Here is a 21,482-nt window from a genome sequence, read left to right as displayed (position 1 = left end):
TTTTGGTAATATTTTTTTCATTATTTATGCTTGTACATTTGAAAATAACGTAGTTCAGTGTTTAATACATAAGGTCTTTCAAATAGAAAGATTCTGTTTAATATCATATGTTTAACCTGGGACAAAAATATTTTTGTCGTCCCAATATAAGTGAATAGAAAAGATACCCTTTGTGACATGTCAGTTACACCATAATTTGTAAAGCAAATGTCCATTCCGTAAGCGAAAACTCCATTTCGTGGCCGAAAACTCCATTTCGTAGAGGCCAGATTATTTTCAGAAATATGACTATAAAATAGGAAAATAGTAATATTCATTGATTCAATCTGTAGTTTTATGTCATATGTTAAACATAAATTAATAAAAATAATATTTCTCATCACGGTTAAACAAAAAAATGTCCATTCCGTAGGCGGTAAGTTCATTTCGCGAAATGGAGTCCATTTCGCATTCTATTACAACCCATGGCGTAGACCAGATAACGCCAGAAAACGAAATAGCTTGCAACTGAAGCCCGCTCTAATACAAGCAACTTCCAAGGTTAGGCAAAGTGTTTGATAAAACGGATTATATACTGACGAAGATCCAATATTCTATGGAAAGCTTATATTTTTCCCCGTAGACTGGTGCATATCCCAAAGAAATTGGTACAGAAATAAAATATTTACGGCTATTTTCTTTTCCGAATCGAGCAACATTTGTCTTGGAAATGATGCCGAAAATGACGTCAATGTCACGTGGTATTGCCACACTGACTAAAGAGTTCTTATATATCATAGATTTTTCATATCTTTAATCGACTATTGAACCTAAGTTAAATAATATCGGCTCTTGTTACACTCTCACGAAGATTTTTAAAGGTTTTATATCATAAGTGACATGAAAAATGACAATCATATTTAAAAATATATGTTGCAACCTTTAAGTACTTTGATCACGGAAAATAACGGAAACTCACGAAAATTAAAGTTGTCGTAAAACAAGAATGGAGGAGAACGACATCGAACCAGAAACCGATAAGATTGGCCGATTTCAGGAAACAGGTACATTTTTGAAGGTTTATGTTCATTTTTTGCACGAGAAATTTGCTTAAGTGGTATTTTGAAGGAAAAGGTAACACAAAAATAAGTTGAATTAATATGCAATTGTATTAAAGATAGATGTCTTATGAGGCACTGACGCTGTATTTGTTGACGAATGTTTTATATGAAGTAGAATAATCGGACACATTCCATTTTCGGATATTCGTCTGCTATAAAAAGTTATTGATATTTTAATGCAGTAGTTTTGTTTGACTTTATTTCATTCCAACAACAGGTTGGTCAATTTTAAGATCTGTGAATGGACTGGCATTGCTCTTGACTGATATATTCGGAGGAAAATTTACCATTGGCAGGTGTTTTATCCTGAGGATACCCCAGCAGTCAAGACTCCTTATCTCCTAGATAAGTTCATAATATTAGATGTATGTTAAATATATCCCGGCCATTTCTTAACATCAACTAAACCCAGAGCAAGGTCGTCCACAGTACCAGATTCCTGCAGTAATTTCCATAGGAACTCTGGAACAGGACCGTATATTGCGGCGCATAAATCCGAATCCTTACTGTCTTTACATATAGTTTGTCCGACCTTTGAATATCTTTTCATATTATGCGAGCGGGTGGTCTTTAATTATCTAATCTCAATTTAATATAATCTGCTAATTTTAAAATCAGTCAAATTTACGGTAGGATATATTGAAAAAAGAAAAGGAATGACATCCGCCATTTGCCGCAACGTTCGGCGTAAGTTATCCCCCTCGATATGCTTGATTTTTGTTTTAATTTTTCTAGTAATGAATACGAGATGAGTGCCTAAAATATTTATCTATGGATCATGTTTTAATATTCCTTTTTTCAGTTAGGCAAAATCAGTTGGACCATATTACTAAAGTGTCTGTTTTCTCCATTTTAACAAATCAATACACGAATACGCCCGTTATAATGCCGCCAATACATGTCAACACGTGTAAACAATAAACCGTTAACGTTATATCTGGACGATACCTGATAGTTGACAAAAATAACGGGAACAAAATTCTGAAAAAATAGTAATCAATTGTAGCCAAAGGGGAAAAACTCATGCCGAAAACGTTTCGGCAAATGGCGGATGTCACTCCTTGTCTTTTTTTATAATACCGTAAAATTTGACCAGTTTTAAAAGAGACAGATTGGGTTCAATTGATAATATATTTTTTGAGTCCATACACTCGGATAATACTAAAAGATATTTAGATGTAGCAGAAACGTTTTTAAAAACCGTTACACGATTGAAAATATATGCCGCAATCTGCGGTCCCGTTCTCGAGTTCCTATGCAGTATTCAGCGTCCACTGACTTTATGAAGTTTAGCTTCTTTCCTCATTGTAACTTGTTTTCTCTGTGGAACTACCTGCCAGCATCTGTTGCTGAGGCTCATTCTTTGGCATCCTTTAGGAATGAGCTGTCTAAACTAACTTTCTAAAGGGGACTTTCATACACAGTTATGAAGTACCGCATAGTTAATTCCCAGAGCAAATTGCAATGCATCACTATTGTGGTAGAAATGAACACTTAAGTTATGTAAGTAGTTAAAAGGACAAATTGTGAGCCTCACCATCACAGTGATTGGGTTAATATGTATATTTATTTTGATAACCACAATAGGATGTTATTAGGGCAGCTGTCTTAAAGATATAATTATGTATTACCTAAAAATGAATCAGTAATTATATTTTTAACAGGAGAAGTACGTGAAATTCATGAGATTATTATTAAGGATGAGGTTGATGATGATGTTCATGTGTGTCGCAGGTGTAATATGGTATTCTATAACATCCAGAAGTACCTCGAACATAAAGTTAAACACGATAATTTCAAGGTGAGACAGTCATGATTTTGTTCAGACATACTACAGAAAAAGGACAATACATTCAGGAAGATTTAAAAGATTTAAATTTTGAGATATTTAAAAGAGCTTGATTATGTTGAAGGTTTAGAGTTTATTCAAACCAATTTCAGATCCACTACCTTGAAGTAAACAAGTCTTGTACCTTATGATTGAAAATTATTATGATCACAAGAGGTCTCAAGCACCTTAACCACTAGTTACTGGTTAATATATTTCAGTTAAAATGTATAAAGCTGCTAAACTGCTGCAAAAATTGTTATTTGAATTAAAAAAAAGAAAACCTCCATATTATCTAATACTATATGAAAGAAATATGTTTGTATATTTCCTTAAGAGCTGAATCATTGCCAGACAGATAAACCCCGAAACCTCAACTTTTTTAGAATTGAGCATATGATTTTTTTTTCATTGCATATAACTTTATACCCTTTAAAGTGAAAGATATTATTTATTTGAAGGTGAAGTATTCCAAGTCTGATGTAGATAAGAGGATGATTATGCCCACACTGATCCAGAGACAGGTGCGAGGAAAGAAGGAAAGGGTTGTAACTCATCATGCTGGCCAAGATAGTGAGAAAGAAAATGATCAACAAACAAAAACAGGTATACGTAGTATCAATATATTATTATGTCATATGTTTATGTCATTATTGTTATTGTCATTATTATAAGGGATACATATCTCACATCACTACTTTCATGACCCGGCATTAAAATAAAAGCTCATGCATATATATTGTGAAGGACTTTATAAGTGATCATAACATCTACATACGTTCAGAAGAAAGTTTCATTTTGACATATTAAAATATAACCTTGACCTATAAATGATGTTGTTAGACCTTAAAGGTTAAATTGTACTCATTTAAGAAAGTTCACTAAGCTATTTGATAACAAATTTGGGACAAGAATATTTATTTTTTAAGTTCATTGTTTATTTAATTTTGTACAAACCTTAACCACCATAATGATTGTAATAAATTTTTTACCTAAGGAAAAAGAGGGAAACGTAAACTTAATGAGATACACAACCAGAATCTTGTCATTACTGAAAGACCAGCGTATATCTGCTCAAAATGTGATAGAAAATTTAATAGGTATTTTTTATGTTTCATAAATAAATCAAATATAATATACAATTTTTCAAATGGAACAGGTACTTTGTATGTTTCATGAATACATAAAATAAGATAATTTTTTTCAACATAATTATATATTTATTTGTTTTTTCCTATTATAATAGATATTTCTTTGCCTTTTAAGAGTGTTTTTAAGAGTAAACATTTAGACAGTGAAGTATTTAAAGGAATATTATTATTCTAGATTTTAACTTGTTACTGTAAGATAATTCTTTTATTGTTTATAATGTTATAACCTTGTAGAGAAGCTTCACTGAAACGTCACACTGAGTATGATCATAAAGAAGATAGCGATGATGATGATGATGATGAGGCAGGTGATGATGACTATGATGATGATAGAGACAAGGAGTATAGACCTAATTTAGAAGCAATTAAGGTAATGTAGCAGTGAGAAATTAGATTTTATTTATATTGTTTGTGCCTTACACTTTGTTTCCTTTTTAAAAAAAGAATTTTTATGCCCCAACAAAGTGGGGAGCATATAGCATTGCACTTGTCCGTCCGTACGTCTGTCCGAGCATACATTTTGGGTTTAGGGGCTATATAACAGTAAAGAGAACAAAAGAGAACAATAGGTTCATTCCGTGATCAAAGGATTTAGGGGCTAGTAGTCCTTAAGAAAACAAAGAAAATAACAAAGAAAATAGCCCCTAAAGCCAAAATGTTGGAATGTCCGTCCGTACGTCCATCCGTACGTCCCGAAATCTTGTGAACGCCACTCCTCTTAAACCGGATGGCAGATTTTGCTTAAACTTTCAGGGATGAACAACCTTAATGTGTAGATGGTAGTAAAGGAAGGAATTTTTGCTGCGGCCAAATTTAACAGAATTATGGCCCTTTGTTGATTTTTTCACTTCAACCATATAGAAATTTTGTGAACGCAACTCCTCTTAAACCGGATGGCAGATTTTGCTTAAACTTGCAGGGATGAACAACCTTAATGTGTAGATGGAAGTAAAGGAAGGAATTTTTGCTGCGACCAAATTTAACAGAATTATGGCCCTTTGTTGATTTTTTCACTATATACCATATATATGTTGTCAGTTGTCGGTTCTAGTTATGCCCCCACAAAGTGGGGAGCATATAGCGTTCACTTGTCCGTCCGTACGTCTGTCTGTCTGTACATCTTGAAATCTTGTGAACGCCACTCCTCTTAACCGGATGGCAGATTTTGCTTAAACTTGCAGGGATGAACAACCTTAATGTGTAGATGGTAGTAAAGGAAGGAATTTTTGCTGCGACCAAATTTAACAGAATTATGGCCCTTGTTGATTTTTTCACTATATACCATATAGAAATTTTGTGAACGCAACTCCTCTTAAACCGGATGGCAGATTTTGCTTAAACTTGCAGGGATGAACAACCTTAATGTGTAGATGGTAGTAAAGGAAGGAATTTTTGCTGCGACCAAATTTAACAGAATTATGGCCCTTTGTTGATTTTTTCACCATATACCATATAGAAATTTTGTGAACGCAACTCCTCTTAAACCGGATGGCAGATTTTAATAAAAAGTTCCACATAAAAATCTTACATACAGATATGCATGCTCTTGTTTACGAGCACATCTGCACAGTGGGGGCATCCGTGTCCTTTGGACACAGGTCTAGTTTTTTCTAAGATTTTATTTTAAAAGAAATGTCTAGCCATTAATTATCTCTACTTATCTGTTGGTATTATATTTATATCTTTGGGTAGACACATAAATGTTGAGGCCAATGCAGGTTACTTTAATTGACAATGCACAAAACACATTCATAATTGATTAGATTTTAGAGGTTTTTAAGTTGAACTTATATTTGAGAATCAATTCTTATGAAAGAGTATTGATGTATATAAATGTAATTGTTCAGTTATGATGTACCAGTTGTGTTTATTGTAGGAGGAGATAGCGGAGGATGAGGAGGCCGAGGAAGAAATGCAGCAACAAGCTGCTCCCGAGATGGACAGTTTAGACCAGGTCATCATGGCAGCTGCCCTCGTAGAGAAAGCTGAGGCTAGTCAACAAGTACAGGGTTCGGATGAGATACAAGTCAGTGTGCATGATGAAACAGGTGCAGTAGTCAAAGAAGATTTAGTAGTCATTGCAACACCAGGAAATAATAGCTATAGAATAGCTCCTAAACCAAACAATCAACCAGCTAAACGACAAAAACTGATGTATGATGATAAAGCCAGTAGAAGATTTATGTGCAATATTTGTGACAACAAATTTAAAGAGGTATTTTCTTTCATTCTTTCAAATTGTTAATCATTTCTTTCAACATTTAGTTTTGCAAATGTTCCTTATTAAAAACCGTCAAGCTGATGTAACTTACAAATTTCATACAATGGATAATTTATTGACTAGTAAGTCATATATAACAGCATTCAGTTTACTTATGATAGTTTGTTTAACTATTTAGCTTGCAGTATTAAAAGCACATATGTTAACACATACAAACAAGCGCCAATATCCTTGTATGTATGAGGGGTGTACTTATGCCTTCAAGACCAAGGGATCTTTAAAAAGACATTCAAGACGGCATACGGGTGAGTATATGATTGTTAAGAAACAATTTAAGAAGTAATAATATCAGTTGATATTTGATGTGTTTCAAGGCAAAAATGTCTACTTTATACCTTGATATGTACACAGAGCTTTGCTATTCTTTAATCTTTCCAGTGCTATTGTTCTGTGCTTTAAATATTTGTTGTAATATCAGCTGTTGTGTGCATGATGCATTTTGTGGACAGGTTATCAATTTAATATGTAAAGTAATAGTGATATGATATTTTCAAGATTTTTAGTCTGCAAATTGTTTTTACTACAATGTTTTAACTGATGAAAGGTATGATAAACATAAGACAGATTAAATTTAAATAAAATGAGCAGCGCCATGACAAAAACAACATAATGGGTTTGCGACCTGCATGGATCCAGACCAGCCTACGCATCCGCACAGCCTGATCAGGATCCATGCTGTTCGCTATCAGTTTCTCTACTTGTTATAGGGTTTGTAAGCGAACAGCATGGATCCTGATCAGATTGCGCGGATGCGCAGGCTGGTCTGGATCCATGTTGGTAGCAAACCCATTATGTTGGTAATGTAAATTTGAAGAAGTATGTACTGTTATTTCAGGAGAACGTCCATACCCCTGTGAGTTGTGTGGCCGCACATTCACTGAATCTGGTGCTCTTACAAGACATCTCAAGTCGAGGTAGACAATTTAAAGTAGATAATGCAAACATTGTTTATTCCTTATTATGATAAACTTTTAAAATTTTGTCACTGGCACCGTAGTTTCAGTTCTTGTAACACATTTTTACATGCACAACATCAATTTCCGATCTTATTATGATCTTAAATTTATTCTGAAAATTGTTATCAGTTGCATTTATATTTGTTTCTTCTATCAATCCCATTATATTGAATCTTTAGTAGTAATAGTATCTTTAATACATTAAATTAGAATATTAATTGATGAACCAAATATCTGTCAGTAAGTTGCAAGTTGATTATGTATGTATTCTTTTCTGTCTATTAGAACTCCATGCACATCTAAGTCTGATGATGATCTGCCGAGATATCGTAAAAAATGGTCTGTGGGTACCAATGTTCCTGCATCAGTGGCAGCAATGGTGAATAAAGACCAAAACGAGAACCAGTCCCTACAAGTTGATCAAGATAATGTAAAGATTTTACTGCCTTGGTCATTCCTTTTATTAATTGTTATTATAAGTTAATTTATTGCCATTATTGTTGTAATGGTTAACTTTGAGCATAATATAAGCATAATAATAAAGTGTCACTGATATTTTTAGCTCACCTGACCCCTATGTATACATACAGTGCTGAGCTTATTAGGATCACTCGATCGTGTGCTCGTCGTCATACAGTCGACAATAACTATACGCGGTGCTGTGTGCCGTCTGTGTATCCTATATTCATATTATGCTAAAACCGACAAGCTTCTCTGAAAACCATAAGGGCAGTCATAATCATTCAGTATGAAACATATCCAGAACGTCTATCTCGATCACTGTCTCTGTATGCTGTTACGTCTTATGACGAGTGTGCACTTTAACAACGAATCAGATATTCAGACTCTCTCATTTATCTCAGGTACGAGACTCTGGTTGCCATGGCAACCAAAAGAAAAAACTTTAAATATCTTCTTCTAAAAAACCCAAAGAGCTAGAGCTTAGATATTTGGCGTGAAACATCTTCTAGTGAGTGTCTACCAAGTTTGTTCAATTAAAAACCCTGGGGTCCAAACTTGCCCCGCCCCAGGGGGTCATTGATTTTCCCTATATGCATATAGTAAAAACTTAAAAAAATCTTCTTTTAAAGAACCAAAAGAGCTAGAGCTAAGATATTTAGCATGAAACATCTTCTAATGGGTGTCTACCAAGTTTGTTCAAATAAAAGCCCTGGGGTCAAAATTGGCCCCGCCCCAGAGGGTCATTGATTTTCCCTATATGCATATAGTAAAAACTTAAAAAAATTTCTTTTAAAGAATGCAAAGAGCTAGAGCTAAGATATTTAGCATAAAACATGTTCTAATGGATGTCTACCAAGTTTGTTCAAAAAAGAGCCCTGGGGTCAAAATTGGCCCCGCCCCGGGGGTCATTCATTTTCCTTATATGTTTATAACAAAAACTTATAAGATCTTTTTTGAAAAAAAAAACAAGTAGATAGAGTTTAGATACTAAGCATGAAACATCTTCTAGTGAGTGTCTACCAAGTTTGTTCAAATAAAAGCCTTGGGGGTCAAAATTGACCCCGCCCCGGGGGTCATTCATTTTCCTTATATGTGTATGACAAAAACTTACAAAATCTTCTTTGAAAAAACTCAAATAGCTAGAGTTTAGATATTAAGCATGAAGCATCTTCTAGTGAGTGTCTACAAAGTTTGTTTCAAATAAAAGCCCTGGGTCAAAATTGGCCCGTCCCAGGGGACATTGATTTTCCTTATATGTGTATAGCAAAAACTTAAAAATCTTCTTTTTGAAAAAAACCTGAATAGCTAGAGTTCAGATATTAAGCATGAAACATTGTCTAGTAAGTGTCTACAAAGATTGTTCAAATAAAAGCCCTGGGGTCAAAACTGGCCCTGCCCCAGGTGTGTCATTGTTTTTAACTATATGTGTAAAGAAAAAAACTTGAACAAATCTTCTTTTAAAAAACCCAACAAGCTAGACCTAAGATGTTTAGCATGAAACATCTAATGGGTGTCTACCAAGTTTGTTCAAATAAAAGCTCTGGGGTTTAAACTGGCCCCGCTCCAGGCTTATACACAGGTGAGCGCTTTTAGTGCCATCATGGCCCTCTTGTTTTTAGCTCACCTGTCACAAAGTGACAGGGTGAGCTTTTGTGATCGCTTTTCGTCCGGCGTCCGTCCGTCCGTCTGTCGGTCCGTCGTCCGTCCGTAAACTTTTGCTTTAAATGACATCTCCTCATAAACCACTGAGCCAATTTCATCCAAACTTCACAGGAATGTTCCTTTGGTGGTCACCTTTAAAAACTGTTCAAAGAATTTAATTCCATGCAGAACTCTGGTTGCCATGGCAACCGAAAGAAAAATCTTTAAATATCTTCTTTTAAACAACCCTAAGAGCTAGAGCTTAGATATTTGGCATGAAACATCTTCTAGTGAGTGTCTACCAAGTTTGTTCAAATAAAAGCCCTGGGGTCAAAATTGGCCCCGCCCCAGGGGGTCATTGATTTTCCCTATATGCATATAGTAAAAACTTAGAAAATCTTCTTTTAAAGAACCTTAAGAGCTAGAGCTTAGATATTTTGCATGAAACATCTTCTAGTGAGTGTCTACCAAGTTTGTTCAAATAAAAGCCCTGGGGTCAAAATTGGCCCCGCCCCAGGGGGTCATTGATTTTCCCTATATGCATATAGTAAAAACTTAAAAAATCTTCTTTTAAAGAACCCAAAGAGCTAGAGCTAAGATATTAAGCATGAAACATCTTCTAGTGAGTGTCTACCAAGTTTGTTCAACTTAAAGCCCTGGGGTCAAAATTGGCCCCGCCCCGGGGGGTCATTGATTTTCCCTTAAGCATATAGTAAAAACTTAAAAAATCTTCTTTTAAAGACCCATAAGAGCTAGAGCTTAGATATTTGGCATGAAATGTCTTCTAGTGAATGTCTACCAAGTTTGTTCAAATAAAAGCCCTGGGGTCAAAATTGACCCCGCCCCAGGGGGTCATAGATTTTCCCTATATGCATATAGTAAAAACTTAAAAAATCTTCTTTTAAAGAACCCAAAGAGCTAGAGCTAAGATATTTAGCATGAAACATCTTCTAATGAGTGTCTACCAAGTTTGTTCAAATAAAAGCCCTGGGGTCAAAATTGGCCCCGCCCCAAAAACTTAAAAAATCTTCTTTTAAAGAACTCAAAGAGCTAGAGCTCAGATATTTAGCATGAAACATGTTCTAATGGGTGTCTACCAAGTATGTTCAAATAAAAGCCCTGGGGTCAAAACTGGCCCCGCCCGGGGGGGTCATTGATTTTCTTATATGTGTATAGCAAAAACTTAAAAATCTTCTTTGAAAAAACCCAAATAGCTAGAGTTTAGATATTAAGCATGAAACATCTTTAAGTAAATATCTACAAAGTTTGTTCAAATAAAAGCCTGGGGGTCAAAACTGGCCCTGCCCCAGGGGTGTCATTGTTTTTAACTATATGTGTATAGTAAAAACTTTAAAAATCTTCTTTTAAAAAACCCAATGAGCTAGAACTTAGATGTTTAGCATGAAACATCTTCTTATGGGTGTCTACCAAGTCTGTTCAAATAAACAAATAAAAGCCCTTGGGTAAAAATTGGCCTGGGGGTGGGGGGGGGGGCCTATATACAGGTGAGCGCATTTAGGGCCATCATGGCCCTCTTGTTTTTTAGTTTGTAACTGCTAGCCTTCTGAAGTTAACCTTATTGGCATTAGGAATTTACTAAGTGAAATTGAACCATCTAGCCTCTTGAATGAACATTATTAGCAAGCTGGTTTTAATATATTTTATACAAAGTTTTATTTAGTTTGATTGTGTAGGATGATATCAGCTTTAAGAGCAAATTATTATTAAGCAGTAAGTGTAAGTTATGTCTTTGAAGTAGATAAGGACTTGCCCCTACTGAGTTTTGAACCCACTTGATCAGCAATCTTTAGATTACTAGTCTGACACATCAACAATATGGCCACACCCCAAGTCTGCATACCTTATTAGATTCTTGTACATGATTCAGGATTGTCATTACATGCCAGGATGATCCCATAGAGTTTTATTACATGTAGTTCATGTAATTTTGAATCTGTTTATTTTAGTCATGATTTAAGTTTTGCATGTTTTCAGTTGATATAATTATGGTAGTGTTTATGTTTGGATGTTTTCAGTTTGTATCAGTTATAAACATACAGCAGTTAGATACAGTGGAAGGTGAGGAGGAGGATGAGGAACAACTGTCTAACATTCATACAGTATCTGATGTTCTAGATAACACTGTACACAATGACGAGAACAAACACCTGGTATGATAATTTAAATACTCTTGTCTTTAATGCTTGCTTTAATATATCTACTACAGTAGAACTTCTATGAGTCAAACTTCGATTAGTCGATTTTCTCGATGTGTTGAAGTAAAATGAAAGTCCCGATTTTTTCCCTTATATATTCCTGATAAAAACCTATTTATGAGTCGAGATTTTATGTGTGGAATTTTTCAATGTGTCGAAGTTTTTTCGTGGACCGTATAGAATAAATCTAGTACAATTTACCACAAATAAGTCGAAGTCCTTCGATTATTTTGACACCTTCGATCTCTAGACATTTTTAACACCTTTTCTGGCGGCGAAGATGATTTCCGATCAACTTTAGTGACAGGTGTTAATTACACAGCCGAGTGTTCAAACAGCCTTTGTATGCGTTAAAATATGACTGTGAAAAAATGCTTTAATCATTACTATTATAATTGCCGTAGCAGTATTTGAAAGTACATGTAAACAGTTTAAACTATCATTTGAGTACTTCCGTGACCCGGTGTCGCGTGATAATCACACACAAAATATTTACTATATGCTGGTTTAGTTATTGCCCTTTCGTATTGTTTTGCCTTTTGTAACTTCATTGTATACGTCAACAGGTAGTCCAAATCATTAGCCGTGAAAAGTTATTTTACATGTCATATTTATCATTGTATAATGTAAAATATCAGATTAATGAATGAAAGAAAAAAATGAAACAGGTTACGTTATAGATCTTATAATTAGGACTAGTCACGGGTTGAAATTTTGTCATGAAATTCAGACCGATTCATGAGTCGAAGTCCCGATGTGTCGAAGTTTTTACGCAAGTCCCTCCAAATTCGACTTACCGAAGTTCTACTTTAATATTTACATAGGGGCGTCCGTGGCGGAGTGGTTAAGGTTATTGACTTCAAACCACTTGCCCCTCACCACTGTGGGTTCGAATCCCGAAAGGGACTTTGAATTCTTTCATGTAAGGAAGCTATCCAGCTAGCTTATGGAACGTCGGTGGTTCTACTTAGTTACCAGTTCGTGCCTGAAATAATGCACGGAAGGACACCTGAGGTTTTTCTCTGCCAGTAAAGCTGGAATGTCGCCATATGACCTTTACTGTGGCATAAAACCCAATAAAACAATAAAACAAACAAATATTTACATAGATTTTACCATACAAATTGCAAATCTACATTGCTTTCTGTCTATGATTACTTACACAGAGTGTGGCCAAAGATGAAACAAGTCACTGCAAGTATTGCATAACTTCTTTATTACAGTTTGATGAGGCAAGTGCTGGTGTAGAAGTTGTGATAGCAGATGGTGTAGAGACAATTATAGAAGATGAAAATATCCAGCAGTTTGTACATTCAGAGACTGTCAGTCAATCCTCAGCTAGTGTTTGTAAAGTAGGTGTCACTTTATTACATTAGTCCTTTATTGATATCTTTGTTGCAATTTAGTTTAGGACACTATGTACAATATAATTTGTCCTCCATAGCAGATTCCAGATGAAATTAAAATAGATACTAGGGAAGTATAGGGTAATATTAGTCACAGAATCAAGGAATGATATATGTCCAAATAATTGCATTAATAAATGTCTATTTCTGCTTAAAGGCATTTTGTTATAGTCCTTCCTGTATACAAGTATGTTTGTCCATATTTCTAAAGACAACTTTAAACTTGACATTACCCTGTATTCTATCAGCTGGAGCTTTCATTCTTGGATAAAACATGTCTGTAGATTAGAGCTAACTTTGATGCATTGAAATTTGACTTTTAGCCTCACCTTGATTTTCAAGATCAAGTTTTTGAAATTCACTTTTTCAAACAGTGTACTGTATATTTTATTTCTTGTTATAACTTGTTTTATTGCAGGTGTGTAATGAAGAATATTTATCATTGGAAGCATTAAGAATTCATTTACGTACACATTTAGCAGAAGACACCTGTAAATGTCAGTTATGTCATTATATCACTGACAATAAAGAAGACTTTGAGAATCACATGTTTCTTCATCATCATGTTCAAATCAGAGTAAGTTTTGTCGTTACTTATGTAAATGTCAGCAGGCCTTTAAATATTTTTAGGATGAAGTTATTGGTCTGAAAATTACCACACAGATTAAATTTTATAGGCCATCTTATATTGAATGATGTATAATTGGTTAGTTGATTTTTAAGACACATTTAATTAGCATTGTTTTTAGTCAATATGTAGTAGTTGAAACGATAAAATTTATTACAAGCTGTTAAGGTTGCATTAATCAAGTATTCAAATGTGTAAAGCTGTTTCGAAATATTTGTGTAAAAATTTTAAATCAGTAAAAATATGTTCATAACTTTATGATTGTTTCTTGAAAGATATATACATGAATAAGTTAACATAATAAAAATCCCAGAACAAAATATTCTACTGCTACTTTCAAGTTTTCCAATGATTTCATGCACGCCCCATTTCCTTTCAATATAATACTTTGAAAAAATTCTTTCATTTTAGGTATTCAGTAACCATTTAAATTACAAAAGAAACAATAATTTTAAAACCACAGACAGCAAATATGTAGCTTTATACACCTTTAACAGTAACTGTTAAAATAATATACAATATATAAGTTGTTAAATTATAAGACATTGTTTTCAGAAGAAATAAGAAGTCTCAAAAATGATTTCTCTTTAGAAAAAAGGAATGGCATTTAATATCAAATCATATGAAATGATATGTTCTACATTTTGATGTTGAAATATTTTGTACTAACTTTCATGGCACTTATTTTTGTTTAATACTTAAAACATTTGAGCCGCGTCATGACAAAACCAACATAATGCGTTTGCGACCAGCCTGGATCCAGACCAGCCTGCGCATCTGCGCAGTCTGATCAGGATCCATGCTGTTCGCTTACAAACCCTATAACAAGTAGAGAAACTGATAGCGAACAGCATGGATCCTAATCAGACTGTGCAGGCTGGTCTGAATCCATGCTGGTCGCAAACCCATTTTGTTGGTTTTGTCATGACGCGGCTCAATTTTGTTGTTACAGAGCAGTGATCCTTTAACTGATTTAGTATCAACAAGAGCAGAGCAAAATGACACCAGTAAAGATGGAGATAGCTTAATTGGGTATAATAGGATTTTTCCTAGTCAAATATTGTAATAAAATATTGTTTAAAAATAAACCCAAGTTGACCTCAGGAAGATATTTTATTTGTAGTATATTTTTCTATTGCAGTATTAAAAGATAAAGTTAGAACCTCTTTGTGATTTATATTAGGGAAAAAAGTTTCCTTATTTTTAGAATTATTAAATTTTACAATTATTTTTTTCTCAATTTACCAATTTATAATATGTGCTATGAAAGATTCTTTATAATTTTCCATTGTTTTGGAGTTAGAATAGCCTCATCACATATTGTATTGCCATAAATATGTATATTTTTAAGATTTATCTAACTTCACACACACAATGGATGTTTGCAATTGTGAAGTAATAGTAAATTTGACATTGTACTTTTTTTCAGAGATGCTAAAACTGCTTTGAAACAATTAATGGAGCTACCACAGGATGATGTGGAAAGTGAAACACATAGAGAATTATCTGGCAATTCATACAAATGTCCTGTTTGTAATAAACAATTCCGGGGAAGTAACTACCTCAAACTTCACATGAGAAATCATACAGGTAATACCCTGGATATACAAGTTTATGACACTCTCTATACAGTCGAAACTGTCTTAAGCAGCCAGCCAAGGGATGCAGTCATTTTGGCTGCTTAAGACAGGTGGCTGCTGAATGGAGGATTCAGTTTTTATCCAAATAAATTATTCATTTCTTTGTAAAATAAATCTGATTTAAGTATAAATAAACCAGTCTGATTCATCATCATCATCATCATCATCAGTTTTTAACCATTTACAAACGTATGTTTTTAATGGTTTAACATGTACAAAATCCTTCCAACATATAAAGCTTTACATGAATGTAACACAGATAAACAAATGCACACACGATTTATTATGTCAATAATTGAAACTATTTATCCCATAAAAATATCTTCTTGCACAATAATTTAAAATGCGTAATATTTTTTTCACAAAAAAAGTATGACAGTTTCTTTTTCTAACTTTTGATCAAATGAATATTGTGTACACGTCATCTAAGTGTCGGCACTTCCTTTGATGTTTCGGATTGAAACGGCAGGGCTACAGGTTTGTAAACATCAAAGATTCCTTTGAAGAGACCGCTAGTTACCTCTTAGAGGTCATCTAGTGTGTAAACTTAATGGGTGTGATAACAGTGACCTTATTATATTCATGCAATTTTATTTTCACACATGGAGCAAGTGTTTTTATGAATTTATTACTGAGGAATTTAGACAATCGGCGATGTAATTCATTTTCATTTCTTTGGTAAGTACCAAGTACGCACAAAATTTATCTGAATCGGGATAAACTGAAATTTCTTTCTGCCATCGACAATGCATTTTTTTCTTCTTTCTTTTTTCTTAAAATCGGTAAATTGAAAAATAAAAAACTAGCGTACAGTAACTCAAAAGAACGAATTGCATGTGCGTTGAGACGTTCCAAACATTTGTAATTACGACAAGGATGAGCAATTATGCAAACTTCATGAAATGTTGTGGTTTGTGATAATATCTAGCACCTGACAAGTACATGTAGCTTTTGTTAATCCATGACACGTGTCATCTTTGAAAATAAATGACAGAAGATTGCCTGGCCGTTTCACCTGGCTGACCGCAGAAGATTGCCTGGCCTTTTCACCTGGCTGACCGCTTAAGATGACCGACTTTAAGATTCGGGAAGCATTTTAGGTGACCGTTGACCGCGGACAGCAGGTGACCGTTGAACAGATGTATAAAATAGAGTGGTTTTCGTCGGGAGCGTCACAAAATGGCCGTTAAGGTCAGGTGACCGCCGATAAGAGGTGACCGTTAGTACAGTTTCGACTGTATATGTTATATACACATACACAAATTTACACCTTATGACTGCTAGATATAAGATTTATCTATCTTTTGCATTTTTTTAAAGCATTTATAAACACATTACTTTTAATGACAAGTTAAGCAACATTCTACAGTATATAGTTATATTTCAAGATTTGAGCAAGATGAGTTATGCTATTAAGTAAAATTTTTATTCAAAGTTAACTAATTATGATATTTGTTTAAAGGTTTACGTCCACATAAGTGTACCAAATGTGAGAGATCTTTTATTACCCGAGATACGCTGAAGAAACATATGGCTACTCATATAGAAGATCGGAACTTTAAGTGCGGAGAATGTGGTAAACTGTTTAAAAGGTTGTCACATGTTCGAGAACACATCAAAATTCACTCAGGAGTTAGACCTTTCCCATGCAACTTTTGTGAAAAGACTTTCAAAACAAATGTAAGTAATTTTATTACTCCTTGTTAGAGGTCATTTATAAATGACTTAGAATTTTTCTTGTTGAGATTGAAATTTTAGCTAAAGAAATTTCATAATACACCTGAAAGATATGCTTTTGTGTTCAACTTTTTCTTTTACTGGTATTACTATTATATTTACCAGAATGCAATGAAAGTACATCTCCGCACACACACAGATATCCTGCCTTATGAGTGTTCATTTTGTCACCGTCGATTTCGAGAGAAGGGCTCAGTTGTACGCCACATGAGGATGCATACTGGAGAGAAACCCTACGAGTGCCAGTTTTGTGGTCGTCGCTTTGCTGAACATGGAACACTCAACAGACATCTCAAAGCTAAAGGTTAGTTCTTCTTTTTTTTGTTGATACTGTAGAAAATCAAACTAGGCATGTTCTTGAATTTAATCTGAAAATGCCTTTACAAAATATGTACAACTTAATATAAAATCGTTTTGTATGTTGTCATTACATGTTTATCAAACCAGAAATAGTTTTATGATAATGTATTAAAGAGCACTAAGATTGTAATGTTTAGGTTCTGATATTTGACCAGGTTTTCCGAAGTTGACCAGGTTTTCCGAAGGAAAAAACTGGTTATTAGATTGAGGTATGTCGGCGGGCGGGCGGATGGGCGGACGGGCGGGCGTAAACAATTTCTTCTGTGCGCAACTCCTTCTACATTTCTCAACGGATTTTGACCAAACTTTCACAGAAGCTTTGTCATCAAGTGCCCTGGCGCATATTGTCGGGGTTTAACGATTGGATAATATTTGACCTAATTATGGCCCTTTGTTTTTTTTCCTTATATAGAATATATAGTGAACAATTTCTATCGTGCGCAACTCCTCCTACATTTCTCAACAGATTTTGACCAAACCTTCACAGAAGCTTTGTCACCAAGTGCCCTGGGGAATATTGTCGGGGTTTTGCGATTGGATAATATTTGACCTAATTATGGCCCTTTGTTTTTTTTTCCTTATAAAGAATATATAGTGAACAATTTCTTCTGTGCGCAACTGCTCCTACATTTCTCCATGGATTTTGACCAAACTTTCACAGAACCTTTGTCACCAAGTGCCCTGGGGCATATTGTCGGGGTTTTGCGATTGGATAATATTTGACCTAATTATTGCCCTTTGTTTTTTTTCCTTATATGGAATATATAGTAAACAATTTCTTCTGTGCTGAACTCCCTCTACATTTCTCAACGGATTTTGTTCAAACTTTCACAGAAGCTTTGTCATCAAGTGCCATGGCGCATATTGTCGGGCTTTTGTGATTGGATAATATTTGACCTAATTATGGCCCTTTGTTTTTTTTCCTTATACAGAATATATAGTGAACAATTTCTATCGTGCGCAACTTCTCCTACATTTCCCAACAGATTTTGACCAAACTTTCACAGAAGCTTTGTTATCAAGTGCCCTGGCGTATATTGTCGGGGTTTTGTGATTGGATAATATTTGACCTAATTATGGCCCTTTGTTTTTTTTCCTTATACAGAATATATAGTGAACAATTTCTATCGTGCGCAACTCCTCCTACATTTCTCAACGGATTTTGACCAAACTTTCACAGAAGGCTTTGTAATCAAGTGCCCTGGCGCATATTGTCGGGGTTTTGTGATTGGATAATATTTGACCTAATTATGGCCCTTTGTTTTTTTTCCTTATACAGAATTATCAATATATAGTGAACAAATTCTTCTGTGCTGAACTTGTCCTACATTTCTCAACGAATTTTGTTCAAACTTTCACAGAAGCTTTGTCATTAAGTGCCCTGGCACATATTGTCGGGGTTTTGTGATTGGATAATTTTTGACCTAATTATGGCCCTTTGTTTTTTTTCCTTATACAGAATATATAGTGAACACTTCTTCAGTGGCAATTCCTCCTACATTATTCATGTTTTACATTGCACATAGTTACATTGTTTGTTGCTTGTATTTGTATTTCAAATACAACATATTATCTACAATGGTGATAATTGAAAACCTGGTTTCATGGCATTGCCATGTTTCTTGTTTATATGAATGTTATGAAAATAAAAGTAATGCTAAGTGTAAACCTAAACAATGACAAAGTTTGTAATGGTTAAGTTATGATTTCATAGATTGAGTTTTGTAATGTAAGGGGATTAAGATTGTAATGTTTAAGTTGTGATATTTCAGTATCATGTAAGAAGCAGATTGTGATGATGAAGGATTATGAAGATGAGGATGACACAGATTATACTGTCCTGGCCGAATTCTCCTCCGTCGTAGCTGATACACAACAATATATAGTACCTCATGAAGAGGCTGACGGGGAGGATGAAAAACAAGAGGAAGTCACTCAGGAAACAGATGATTCAAGACAGGTTTATATTTGCTAATATGTAAAATGATGAAAAACATTTTAACATTATAGATACTAAAATCATTTCTTAAGTTTGAAGATAACATTGTATTCTGTTTTAAACAATTGTTATAAATTTTCGAATATTGTCGATGGTAATTGATATGGCTAAAAATTTCCATGCTATGAATTGTTGTTTCTTTAGTCAGACATATATACATTTGTATATAATAAATGACATAAAAAGTCAGATTCAGAATATATTCCTAGTTTGAGAAGAAATAGAGTGGACAGTTTTGCAGTTTTTGTTTGCAATGAAGGTTTTCTCACATTATTTAGCAATATGTACTTAAATATGTTTTGTCATGGATAGAATACTAGTAGTCTGTTGATGTAAATCGTTGTTGGGACTGAACATTTTTATTTTATACCACTGTTATTTTTGTTTTCAGACAGCAGAGATTGTTGTTGTTCAGACAGGGGATATGGAGGCACATAGAGAGAATGTCGAGATAGAAAATGTTGAAGTAGTTACTGGGGATGGTGAGGAAACATCTGTGGTGGAAGCAGTACAAGTGACAGATGATTATCTTGTGATCACAGATGAAAGTAATGCTGTGATGAGAGTATTAGACAGAACTACTGGAGAAACTGTAGCTATTGTCCCTATGGCAAACATGGATAACTCAGATAATCAGGTTCAGACTATCACTATGTCGGAGGAAGGAGAAGTTTCTACAGTGACTATGGTACCAAATACGTGTGAAGATGTTAGTGAGATGGTTACAATTGCTCAACTTATAGAAGGAGATGACGGTCTTGTACATGATATAGAAACAGAAGATGGTATAACAACACATGTTATACAAACAGTTAACCAGTCAGAGGAAGAACAAGGTGACACAATTACACAATGTGTCGAAAATAATATAGATGAAAGTGAACTGATTGAAAATGAAACAATAGAAACAAAAGATTCCTAGCAAGAAAATGTTTTGTCATTTTGTGAAAACCAGTTTTAATTTATTTCATTGTTTTGATTTTCTTTGTTTTTGGTTAATAGATTTATGTTCATGTTCACATTAATTGATATGTGATTATGTTTTCAACCAGGTTTATTACAATCAACTGCAAGATTATTGCATCAAATAAAGGTAAAAAAATGTTCAAACATTGTCAAGTTCATATTTGAAAAGTTTGTTCCAATACAAACTTCAAGTATTTTGTCAAATGTTTATATCTGGTTTGATACAAATTTATAGTTTTTGAAGTTGAGAAAATCAACACATCTTGATTGCTGTATAGTTGTACAAGATTTAGGTAAAGATGAGCATTGTAAGATAACAACTGGCCTGTTAAACAGTTTGAGTGGCTTCTTCACTTAAAACAATTCAGAGCATGATTTTCCAATGCTGCTAGTAGTCATGCCAGTCTACATTAACCCTTTCCCTCATGAGCAAATTGTGAAAAATGGCTGTTTTCATTGAAAAGCCTCCTGTTACAAGTTCAAACTGCTATGAAACTATGAAAAATGCTTCAATACTAATCAAACTTGGCACAAATGTTGACTAGATCATTGCCTTTGTAACGACATGCTCAGTCTTAAATTTCCTGTTACCATGGCAACTAGGGGACATCTCAAATTTGCAAAAAATCACTATTTTGCGTTGATTTTTTCCAACAAAATTGATTTCAAAGTGCTGCAACTTCTCAATGGATTGAGATAGAGTCAAAGGCTTTTCAGTGTTGGTTACACATTACCTTATGATCAACCTGGGGCCATTTACTCTAACAAGTCCAAAATTTTCTTGGCGATGAGGGGGACTACCACCCCCCTTTGAACCGCCATAACAGAAGGGGGACATCCCATTTCTGGCAACCCCCTGATGTACCTTTTGGATAGGGGATGGCGCCGAAAAAGTGATCACTTTTTTTAGCAACATTTCCCAAATGAAAAAACAGTGGGGCCTAAATAGGGTAATTTTTCATGGAGGCCTCAAAAAAAAAGGGGGGGGGGGTCGAAAAGCTGTCAAAACACGTCTATATCAAGTAAAGGGTAAAAAAACTCTGACCCATTAATATGGACAGTCAATTTGTTGGCAAAATTGATACTTTTCAGCTTACAAATTGGAGACTTT

General features: G+C 34.4%; 1 protein-coding gene across 2 annotated transcripts; it reads left to right on the top strand.

The window, feature by feature from the left end:
• The first annotated feature begins 906 nt into the window (after positions 1–906).
• Positions 907–20,522, top strand: LOC132734732 (transcription factor E4F1-like). 2 transcript variants are annotated; one of them, XM_060721578.1, is made up of 18 exons: positions 907–1,043; positions 2,765–2,901; positions 3,390–3,534; positions 3,926–4,028; positions 4,314–4,449; positions 5,956–6,294; positions 6,479–6,605; positions 7,196–7,274; positions 7,602–7,746; positions 11,456–11,590; positions 12,859–12,987; positions 13,460–13,618; positions 14,622–14,701; positions 15,099–15,259; positions 16,772–16,989; positions 17,152–17,350; positions 19,179–19,366; positions 19,797–20,522. In XM_060721578.1, the coding sequence occupies exons 1-18, from the start codon at positions 986–988 to the stop codon at positions 20,325–20,327; spliced, it is 3,069 nt and encodes a 1,022-aa protein (XP_060577561.1). In that variant the 5' UTR covers positions 907–985; the 3' UTR covers positions 20,328–20,522. The 2 variants fall into 2 exon arrangements, with proteins under 2 accessions (XP_060577561.1, XP_060577562.1); XM_060721579.1 differs by lacking the exon at positions 907–1,043 and adding an exon at positions 1,044–1,113.
• Positions 20,523–21,482: the final 960 nt, after the last annotated feature.

Source organism: Ruditapes philippinarum, unplaced genomic scaffold, assembly GCF_026571515.1.
Source record: "Ruditapes philippinarum isolate M1 unplaced genomic scaffold, ASM2657151v2 ctg6858_1_1_1_1, whole genome shotgun sequence".
In the NCBI taxonomy this organism is placed as follows: domain Eukaryota; kingdom Metazoa; phylum Mollusca; class Bivalvia; order Venerida; family Veneridae; genus Ruditapes; species Ruditapes philippinarum.
This window is presented reverse-complemented; position numbering and strand designations above follow the sequence as displayed.